At 28.6% G+C, this 10,954-nt stretch overlaps 4 protein-coding genes across 4 annotated transcripts in view; 1 reads left to right on the top strand and 3 right to left on the bottom strand.

The window, feature by feature from the left end:
• The window catches only part of LOC101503841 (plastidial pyruvate kinase 2), a 4,498-nt gene extending 1,904 nt beyond the window's left edge, over positions 1–2,594 (top strand). Inside the window, exons 5-13 of the mRNA XM_073368032.1 lie at positions 6–27; positions 185–295; positions 397–485; positions 650–712; positions 829–1,004; positions 1,290–1,392; positions 1,501–1,649; positions 1,926–2,034; positions 2,241–2,594. Coding sequence (XP_073224133.1) covers positions 6–27; positions 185–295; positions 397–485; positions 650–712; positions 829–1,004; positions 1,290–1,392; positions 1,501–1,649; positions 1,926–2,034; positions 2,241–2,348 — 930 coding nt within the window. The 3' untranslated portion in view covers positions 2,349–2,594. The remainder of the gene's footprint in view (positions 1–5; positions 28–184; positions 296–396; positions 486–649; positions 713–828; positions 1,005–1,289; positions 1,393–1,500; positions 1,650–1,925; positions 2,035–2,240) is intronic.
• Positions 2,595–2,995: 401 nt separating this feature from the next.
• Positions 2,996–4,049, bottom strand: LOC101503505 (acidic endochitinase-like). The gene has a single exon (XM_004496442.4). The coding sequence runs from the start codon at positions 4,016–4,018 to the stop codon at positions 3,134–3,136; it is 885 nt and encodes a 294-aa protein (XP_004496499.1). The 5' UTR covers positions 4,019–4,049; the 3' UTR covers positions 2,996–3,133.
• A 2,072-nt stretch (positions 4,050–6,121) lies between these two features.
• On the bottom strand, positions 6,122–7,324 carry LOC101503186 (hevamine-A-like). The gene has a single exon (XM_004496441.4). The coding sequence runs from the start codon at positions 7,210–7,212 to the stop codon at positions 6,316–6,318; it is 897 nt and encodes a 298-aa protein (XP_004496498.1). The 5' UTR covers positions 7,213–7,324; the 3' UTR covers positions 6,122–6,315.
• A 3,335-nt stretch (positions 7,325–10,659) lies between these two features.
• Positions 10,660–10,954, bottom strand: part of CHITINASE (Acidic endochitinase) — a gene marked incomplete at its 5' end in the record, with an annotated part of 1,058 nt that continues 763 nt past the window's right edge. The window contains 2 exon segments of the mRNA NM_001309690.1: positions 10,660–10,947; positions 10,950–10,954. The exon segment at positions 10,950–10,954 is cut by the window's right edge and continues 737 nt beyond it. Of these exon segments, the coding sequence (NP_001296619.1) occupies positions 10,822–10,947; positions 10,950–10,954 (131 nt within the window).

Raw genomic sequence — 10,954 nt, 5'->3', positions numbered from 1 at the left:
AGAGTGCAACATTGCCTTCCATCACTGGTTAGATTTTGGATTATTATTATTCCTATTCTGGATAATTTCTTATTATTTTCTATCTCTTTTACATCACCCCTGTTAATGTCGGTATTGTTCGGGAATTAGGGGTAAGGTTATGTTCTTTTCCCAAGTGTATAATATTCCTATTGATTTTCTGCAGAGAAGGATTGGGATGACATCAAATTTGGAGTTGACAACGAAGTTGATTTCTACGCCGTTTCTTTCGTCAAGGATGCAGAAGTAGTTCATGAACTGAAGAATTATTTGAAAAGTAATTATTCAAAATACTTCAAAAAATTAATTAGTAATTATACGCTTATTACTTTTGCTGATTATTTAGAAATACGATAACATTCCCACTCATTAATGCAGGCAATGGTGCTGATATACAAGTAATTGTAAAAATTGAAAGTGCAGACTCAATACCAAACTTGCATTCAATTATTACTGCGTCTGATGGGGTGATTACCTAATCCTTCATTATTTCATTATAGTTGTCGCCTAACTGGCCTAATTCTGGAGATTTAAGATTATTAAGCGGGCATACCGTAAAAACAGAAATCTTTAGTATTGAATTCATTTTGCTAAAAGGATGATGACCTGTTTTCTTTATTCTCCTGTTTAGGCTATGGTTGCAAGAGGAGATCTTGGTGCAGAACTCCCTATTGAGGAGGTCCCACTTTTGCAGGTAAAGTTTTTGTAAACAAGTTTGAGATTAATGGTAAATATAATTAATAGGTGTTTCTTCCATATCTGAACATTAGTTTTTGCTTATCTTAACTTCGACACTGGCTGGTAATGTAGGAAGAGATAATTAGGATATGCCGTAGCATGGGGAAAGCAGTTATTGTGGCAACAAATATGCTGGAAAGCATGATTGTTCACCCGACACCAACCAGAGCAGAGGTATCTGATATCGCAATTGCTGTTCGAGAAGGTTCTGATGGAATAATGCTTTCTGGAGAAACTGCTCACGGAAAGTAAGTAAATAACTCCACGTCTCAAAGGGCCCGATTACCTTGACAGGCTGACATTTCTCCTATTTGAGTTCTTAGAAATTGTTGTTGCCTTAAAAATATGGATATTAATGATGTCATTGATGTGCATTGTTGAGGGTAGGTTATTTTTGTTTTACATGCTATGCATTACTGTTCAATATCTGGTTACTTGTTGTTTGCAGTAGTACCTCACTGACTTAGAAGACAAATTTAAAGCAAGAGTGTTTGCCGAAAGTCATAATAGTATGAGATTTATTGTATTTGCAGGTTTCCAATAAAAGCTGCGAAAGTAATGCACACAGTAGCATTACGAACAGAGGCCGCGATACCAGGTGGGCAGATGCCACCTAATATTGGCCAAGTATTCAAGGTTTAAACTTCGAGCACAATACATTTTATCACTATGCTTACTTTTTTAAAATCTTACCTCATTTTACGTTGTCACTAAAATGTTGATTTATTCATTTTTGTTGTGTAGAACCACATGAGTGAGATGTTTGCGTACCATGCAACCATTATGTCTAATACTCTTGGAACATCAACTGTTGTCTTCACTAGATCGGGCTTCATGGCTATTCTACTGAGCCATTATCGACCTTCGGGAACCATATTTGCTTTTACTGATAAGTAAGTTATTTTTTCCCCTTTGTCTTGACTATAAAACTTTTCTCTTGAAAAATTAGACGCTGGATAAACACGAAACTGATTTAATCACTAATGTTGTATCATTGCATGTGTTCCTAAGTATGTTTAAAACCGAATGATTAATTACCTTAACCAACCAATGCGATTTATTTTATTGAAGCGTGTTTTCAATTGAAAACTATTTTGCGTTTATCTTCATTTATTATAATTTATAATTATGACAATTTTGCGATCTAACTAATTTTGTTGGCCATGCAGTAAAAGGGTACAACAGAAGCTGGCTTTGTATCAAGGTGTCTGTCCAATTTACATGGAATTCTCTGATGATGCTGAAGAGACTTTCACAAAAGCCTTGGATTTATTGCAGGTAATGTTTGGAAATCATCTTTAGCTATGTTATCAAATTTTTAACTCAGTTTTCCTCTCATATTATTTGGAGTCACATTCAAACATTGAACCATGTATCGATTTATTCATGCATGCAATACTTAACCTTTGACCTTTACGCATTAATGAACTTCTTGTTGCAAGCATGACTTTGTTCATGATCTTACACGTTGTTTCAATATGCAGAAGAATGGAATGGTTAAAGAAGGAGAAGAAGTAGCCCTTGTACAAAGTGGAAGGCAACCTATATGGAGGTTCCACTCCACTCACAATATCCAGGTCCGAACCGTCTAAAACAAAAAGAAAGATCCAGAGTAGCCGCCACAAATTAAGTTTCGTCAGCCTCTAAGACTTAGAAATACTTATAGAAGTTCACATTCTCTTTTGGCGCTTTGACGCCAATATTGCATTTTTCGTTATTTCTTCATAGGTTTCATCTTTTCTTCATTTATTTCCTTCTCGATTTCATAATTATCTTTTTCTTATGTAAACTCTTCTATGGTTCAATATTTAGAATGGTCAGATGTTGTTATTTCTTCATAGGTTTAATCTTTTCTTCATTTATTTCCTTCTCGATTTCATAATTATCTTTTTCTTATGTAAACTCTTCTATGGTTCAATATTTAGAATGGTCAGATGTTAGTTCATGTCATTGAAAATTTTGATAAGAAATCAGCATGTGATTAAGCCATGTCCTGGACTGCTATGTTTTGCTGCGTTAATTGAATGTTAACTTGTTTTTTGTATTGTCACCTATTGCACCTTGAATTAATATTATCATGTGATTTTCTAAAGATTTTTGTACTCAGTATTATATATATTTTTCACGAATAAGCTTTCAGCATCTATTATGTCACATGATGTGAGTCATCTGTTACCACTAAAAAACAATATGTGAGTCATCCATGCTTACAGCTATCTTTTGAAGTCACATCCATGTAGACACATAAATATTTTACAAATAATAATACTTATAACCACATTACAATATTATATATAGTTTATATTTATTTACAAAGTATTAATTTAAAATCACAACTTGAACATGACACAGTCATTGACCAAATTGCAACTATTCTTCACAAACTATTAATAATTGAATTACTATATCCAGTCCTCTTATCAAAGTATCTTGACCAAAGCATAACCCCTCCATACTTTGATCTATCCTTAATCACAGGTAGAATTTGAGACGTCAACACATTGGCCGGAATAAAACCGCTTCCGGCCGCCCTCTCAGCAGCCGGCAACCCCAAAAATATCTCCCCAGCTGGAACATTACTTGTCCATTTATCCCATGAATTCAAAAGGTTATTTATTCTACCATGATAATATTCACATTGTGGATTATTATAAAATTGAACCCAAACAAAGTCAAAAAGCCCTGTTGCAAGTGCATTACCCAAGAATCTATCAGGAATTGGACATTGAGGTGCACCACTTAAATACACACCACTATATTCCTTAAGAAATTGTGCAAGGTATTGCCAATTTTGTGTGGAACCAAGTTCAATATCAAAATCTATTCCATCCAAAACAGCATCACCTAATGGTCTTGAAGATGACTTGCCACCCAAGAAATTGTTCCATAAATATGTTGAGAATATTTTTGCATCCTCAATGGAAGCCAAAGAGTAGCTTCCAACTCCACCACCAATAGAAAGTAAAATTTTGATTCCTATGCTTTGGCAATAATTGATGTCTGAACTTAACTTTCTGCATGAATTTGTTGAAGGGTTGCAGTGACCTGCGAGATTCAATTCAGGGGTTCGACCGTTTCCAAACCTATTAAGGAAAGCTATGTTAATGTGAGTGTATAAACCAGTGGCACATGTTTCATATAGAGTTCCCTCATTGCTGCTTTGGCCCCAATAGGTGGCTATGCCACCTGCATGGGAGGTTCTCATAAGAGTGAGGAAGAGAAGGATAAGAAAAGGCAAGAAGGTGTGAGAGTTTTTTGCCATCTTTGTGTAGTGTGTTGGATTGTTGTGACTTGTGAATGATTATTTTCGCATGCACTTGGGATATTTATAGTGCCAATGCTCTGCAATTCATACTTTGTTGAAGTAATTAATATAATAAAATTAACACATGTGATTCCAATTATATCTAAGTACGTACAATATTTGTTGATATGTTTAGAAAGTAATATAACCTATTATATTAAAAATATAGTTAAACGGATTTGTAAAATATCTTTATAGCTTTAGTGTACCGTCAATTAGACTACGTACGCTCTCATGTCTCTCCTAACACCGGGTGAAGCTATCTTTGTGGGATAGTTTTGGCTACTCCAAATTTTTACTTTTTAAGAATAATTAAGTATAGTTTTATATTATTCTAATAATATATATATATATTTCGTTACCTCAAATTTTTACTTTCTAAGAATAACTAAGTATAGTTTTATATTTAGTTATTTCAATAATACATATTTAAATACTACAAATAAATTTATTAGAAATAAAATTAAAAAAATAAAAAGACTAAAAATTATTTAGATTAATATATTTATTCGTACTGTTTTTTACATTTTTAATATTTATCTTGTAACTACAAAAAAAAAATATTTTGTCAATTTATCACTCATAAATAAAAATATAAAATTGATATATTCTTGGGAAATAATAATTTAGCTGTTTATATTAAAAAAAAACATTACTAATTACTATACATTTAATTATAAATTAATTTGACTTCTTAAAACATCGTCGAGTGTTACTTTTTTAAATAGCTATTGTTGATTTTATTTTCTTTATGACGGTATTAATTTACATTTGTATATATTAATAAAAACTATCATGAATTTTTTCATTCACTAATTAAATTTAATATTTTAAAAAAAAATTAGCCACCTCATAAAAATTAAGCTAGTTTCGCCATCTCCGAAAAAATATTTAAATTATGTTTTACAATATTTTAATTCAAAAGTATAAAAGAAAATAATCACACTCAAACTTAAAATATTTTTAATTGGTGATTTTGTAGTAAAGATCTAAAGCTGTATATAATATTGATATACTTCCTTGCTAAACATAGTAAAATTATATATGTATTATTTCGATCGACGGCAAAAAGAACATGTCATTCATTACACACTATTTGTATTATAAGTTTAAGGTGTGTTTAAAGTGCAAATATCACACCACTCGAAGGAGGATATAAACTGTATCTATCAAATGAATTCTTTTTCTTTTCGCGAACTTTGTCAAATTCGAATAATTTTGATTGATTCATGATTGCACAAGAATAACCTTTGGTAAGCTTGAAAGGTATGCAAAACAATAATTAATTAATTAATTAAAATGAATAATCGAAGAAAATCCCACTTAAGAAGGAAAGTATTAAACACGGTACAATAATTGGAGATTTTGAATTATATTAATTAATTGAAGACGAGAATTGCAGCAAGCAGACGACACTTATCTTTCAAGACGGGAATTGTATCAAGCACACGACACCGATCTTTTGAGTTTTTTTATTTTTCGAAATTTATATTTTGACAGTAGTTTTTTTTTTTAATTTATCTTTTTTTGAAAGTTTTTTTTTAATTTGTTTCGTAAAATTACCTTTTTTGAACTTTATGTAAATTAAAATAATTGTTGATTTAAATTTGAGTAAAAAGATTGTAACTTGTCGATATAAAATTAATTTATACTGGTAATTAATATCAATTATAATTTTTTTTATTTTTTGATTGTAATTTTTATTAATCAATAATTCTATAGTCAATGTAAAAATATTTATACTAAAAGAGCATAATTATTAAAAAAACGATTTGGATAGGTTGTAATCGTTAAACCATTTTATTTATTTTAAGTGATCTTTGCTATTTATTTTTCAATTTTCTCAATTTTTGTATAAAATCTCTTAATCTTTCTTCTCTCTTAATTGCATTTTAATTTTAATTTTTTTGACCATCTTCTTTTTTTTGATTACATGTTTTGTTTTCTTCCAATTTTCTAGAGCACAAGTATACAAAAAAAAAAAAAAAAAAAACTGCATATAAAAAAAAATAAAAAATGAAAAAAAAAAAAAAAAAAAAAAAAACTGCATATAAAAAAATATACAAAATGAAAATCGAGTAGTATTTTATATTTTAAAGTCAAGAGTGGATACTCCATTTGCACATTTGGAGATAAAAATCAACAAACACTACTACAATTCTCGTAGTACAATATAATGATTTTTCTAGATTATTATTAATTTAAAACAACCACTTGAATATGACACTAAATCATTGACCAATAGCAACAGCTCTTCACACGCTTCCAATAATAGAAGTGCTATATCCATTTTGCACATCATAGAATCTGGACCAAAGCATTACTCCTCCATACTTTCTTGACTTTTTAATTATAGGTAAAATTTCAGAAGTCAACACATTCGCCGGAATAAAACCACTTCCGGCAGCCTCCGTAGCCGCCGGCAACCCCAAAAATATTTTCCTAGCTGGAATATTTGTTGTCCATTTATTCCAAGAATTCACAAGGTTAGTTATGTTCCCATTATATTGACAAGGAGGGTTATTATAAAATTGAACCCAAACAAAGTCAAATAGTCCTGTATTAAGGGCACTACCCAAAAATTTATCAGGAATTGGACATTGAGGAGCAGCACCAAGATACACTTTTTTGCCAAATCTACTATACCCTTTAAGAAAACGTGCAAGGTATTGCCAATTTTGTGTGGAACCAAGTTCAATATCAAAATCTATTCCATCTAAAATAGCATCACCTAATGGTCTTGAAGATGACTTGCCACCCAAGAAAGTGTTATATAAAAATGTTGAAACATTTTTTGCATCCTCAATTGAAGCTAAAGAGTAGCTTCCAATTCCACCACCAATAGAAAGTAAAACTTTGATTCCTTTACTTTGGCAATCTTTTATTTCTGAACTGAATTTCGTGCATGAATTTGTCGATGGGTTGCAGTGACCTGCGAGATTCATTTCAGGGGTTTGACCGTTACCGAATTTATTGAGAAATGCTATGTTAACATGTGTGTATTTTTTGGTTGCACATGCTTCAGATAGAGTTCCCTCGTTGCCGTTTTGGCCCCAATAAATTGCTATGCCCCCGGCATGAGCATGGGAAGTTCCAAAAAAAGTGAGGAAGAGAAGTGTAAGAGATAACATGGTGTGAGAGTTTTGTGCCATGTTTGTGATGGTGGTATTAGGGTTTTGAGTTTGGTATGTTGTGAATAATTATTCCTTGCACTTTGGATATTTATAGGACGATATGAATGGCAATTCAGAACTTTGAAGAGTGGAATGAAGCTTGATGGGTTTCTACTATTTTAAAGGGCGTTGTTTATTTGGACAAGAAAAAGTCTCCTTAATCCTTTCACACCACTATGGCATCATTTTCTTCTAGACTAGATGCACATAACTTTAGATATTTAATTCAGGATAAATTAAATAGAATAGAATCAATTAATTATTTTATTAGTTGGTTATATTTATAAAATAACTATAACTATGAGAATTCTATGTTATACTTTAAATTAATTAGAAGAGAAGAATAAAGACGACGAATAGTAGAAGGAAATAAGGTGTATTTATTTATAGAGCAGATAAATATATTTATTAATTTCTTTTCGATTTTATTTATATTTTTCCCGTTAATGTGAAGACACGGAATAAACTAATGAAGTAAAAAAAAAAAAAAAAAAAAGACATGGAAAAGGTCAGAGGGGTTTATGAGGCCAACAACTCACTTTTCTGACAATTAATTTTGGGGTTCAATCATTGTCCACTTGAATTATCTCTGTCTGAGTAAAAAAAACGTGAATTGTATGTGTTTTGACTATCGAAAGGTTGACTAAAAAGATAACTACCGAGGAAGGGAAAAAATAAATAAATGAAAGATACAAAATATTATTTTCACCAAATCATAATTATTAGATAATGTTATATTATTAATATCATAAATATATATTGTATTTAAAATAATATAATTAATATTAATTAAATAGTATAATTAAAAAAATATACTTTTTTATTGTAAAATAATTGAATAATTTAAATATTTTATATATATTAAGAAAAATGTATAAATAAAAAAGAGAATACTACTTTTATTAAATTATCTTTCTTATGTATTGATAGATTATTAATGTCATAAATACATAATAAAAGATTTATACTGAAAATAATACAAATAATATTAATTAAATAGTACAATTAGAAAAAAATTGCATTAGAAATTGAAATAGTCAGTTATTTAGCTGACAATTTTTTATTTATTTATTTATCAATGAGTCAATTTTTTTTGAAATGGAAGAAGTTTTAAAAATTGAAACAGTTATTCATTTTATGACAATTTTTTTACTAATAAATCAATTGTTAAGATGAAGGAAGTACTATATTGGTTGGATCTTGTTCACAATGTTCTTATCAAAAGAAAAAAATTTGTATTGAAAAACAAAAATAAAATCAAATACAATATCAATAATTTAAAAATTTAATAGTAATACTAATACTAAATTTATTAATTTATATGATTTAGTCGATATATATATATATATATATATATATTACATTTAGGAATGAGATAATAGTTGATTTGGGTTCAAAGTCTTAACATATTCATTTATTTAAAAGATCATCATGGAGCTCCCATTTAAAAGATCATGTATGTACATATTATCCGTGTATAATTTCTAAATTACATTCCTTGGTAAATTACTCCAACTCAACATCTCAAAAAATTTATTAAGTAAATCATACTAATAATTTTATTCAAACAATATCAATTAATGTTAATATAATTTATTGCATAAAACTCAAAAAAGTGAAGAGACTACAAATGATACTTCAATAGCCATCGTTCTTTATAGGCTTAAAAAAAATTCTACTATAAATATGCATTTTTTACGTTGCAAAATAGGTGAAACACTTAGTATTGTAGATACACACAGTAAGTAAAATAATAGCTAGATTTTAATCTAAAATTTGAACTTTGAGCTTATTTATAAAAATTGAGTTGGTTAAATTTGACTTTTTAAAAAAAAAACATCAAAATTTAACTATTAACTATTTTTTTATTACTATGTTTAAAACAAATTTTAACCATACATTTTAAATCAGAGATAAAGTATGTCCATGAAATTATCCACCCACCAACAAATATTAATTTGCCTTAATTTCACTTAATTTCAGTTTTCTTCTTTCTATTTTTATCAATTTATACTTGATTCTTTATTTTAAAAGTCGACACTTTTAATCTCTCATCTGACTTTTTAATTAAAACATGACAATTTGACATATTTTAAATGACGTGACATACAATTTCGTGATATAGAACTTTCTAGATGCATTAACTATTCATATGTTATTAGTTAAATTCTAAAAATGCAAAAATTCTGAAGTTGAAAATTAAATTTTTATACGATTTTATTGCTATTTCATAGATGTTAATCATTTTACATATCATATATGATGTTATTTAAAAAATATTACATAACAATTTTTTAGTTAAAAATTTAAAATAAGAAACCAAAACAATTAAATTTTAAAATAAAAAATTAATTTCGTAAATTGATAAAAATACAATGACTAAAACTATAATTAAAACTATTATTTTTTTAATATTAACGGAGATAATAAATATTATCGTAATTAAACCACATATCATGTCTTACATTAGAATCATCATTCATGAGTTGAATTTGGCTGAAATAATTTTTTTGTTGTATTTTATTTTCCTTCTCACAAAATTCTTACCAATATTGATTTCCCTTATAAGTGAAGAAAAAAAAGTCAAATAAATAATAGTCCGAAACCGATATTGAAAGTCAATCACACACATATGAATTGGTCAAAGCAGAACTGATGTAGATCTTGAGACAGAGAAACTGAGTAGCCCCACAAGTCAGCTAAACACAGTTTCCAATGCTCTTATCTCCAACAAGGCTAATCCAAACAACCAGCAAAAATACAAATTATGCAAACTAGAATATACTTTTTTTATTACATTCAAACTAGAATTTTCGATCACATACCAGAACATCCTATTATGCTTTAAAAGAGTGTAAATATTTGTTACTTATTATTGAATGACTATTTATACCTATACATGTAGAGCAGCAACAATTGTTATTTTTTTTTAGTTGAGAAGTCAGCTATAATTTCTATGTAAATGGTGAAATTTAACCGATATACATTTCAATAGAGGAATGAACTTTCAATAGATGAATGAATGTATTTAGATTTTTGAAGAGATGGGACAATTAATATCTATTAATTCATATTCAGATGCCACTTTTTTATCCTATAAATAAAGAGACATATCTTTATCATTAGAGTTAAGTATGGCGAGATCGGAATGTTATATTTTTTGTAATTATAAGAGATAATGAATAGATTAGTTTGAGTTGTTTTCTTAAATATAAATAAGATATGTAGAACTATGTAAATTTTTGTGTGTTAACTCTTGTGTGAACTAATTGATACTTTCTTCTTACACCTTCATATATTAAAAATATATTAATGAATTTGTGCTTCTTTTTCAACACTAATAATCTATAAAATAATATAAATCTCAGTAAAATAATAAGTATAGTACTTCATAAGGATCTGCATATGTTTCCTGGAAATAATATATTATTTTCAATGTCCTGTTTTTATTACATATATATAAATGTATAACAAAGTGATCACATAGCACTTAATGTGTAGGAACAGAACCTACCAAATTAATATGCTACTTATTCCAAAGACATAGAAGACTAAATATTTAACATGAAATAAAACTATAGTAGTTAATTAAACACTGCCCTTAATAGCATTACTGTATCCACTTTGTGCATCATTAAACCTATCCCAAATCATAACACCACCATATTTAGGAGAAGTCTTAATAGCAGGAAGAACTTGAGAAGTCAAAACATCAGCAGGA

Source organism: Cicer arietinum, chromosome 4 (genome assembly GCF_000331145.2).
Source record: "Cicer arietinum cultivar CDC Frontier isolate Library 1 chromosome 4, Cicar.CDCFrontier_v2.0, whole genome shotgun sequence".
In the NCBI taxonomy this organism is placed as follows: Eukaryota; Viridiplantae; Streptophyta; class Magnoliopsida; order Fabales; family Fabaceae; genus Cicer; species Cicer arietinum.
Note: the sequence above shows the minus strand (reverse complement) of the source record. Positions and strands in the feature narration are given on the sequence as shown.

What these genes read in the sequence shown, in the direction of transcription:
- LOC101503505 (XM_004496442.4), bottom strand. Translation starts at nt 4,018, where the DNA reads ATGGCAAAAAACTCTCACACCTTCTTGCCTTTTCTTATCCTTCTCTTC.
- LOC101503186 (XM_004496441.4), bottom strand. Translation starts at nt 7,212, where the DNA reads ATGGCACAAAACTCTCACACCATGTTATCTCTTACACTTCTCTTCCTC.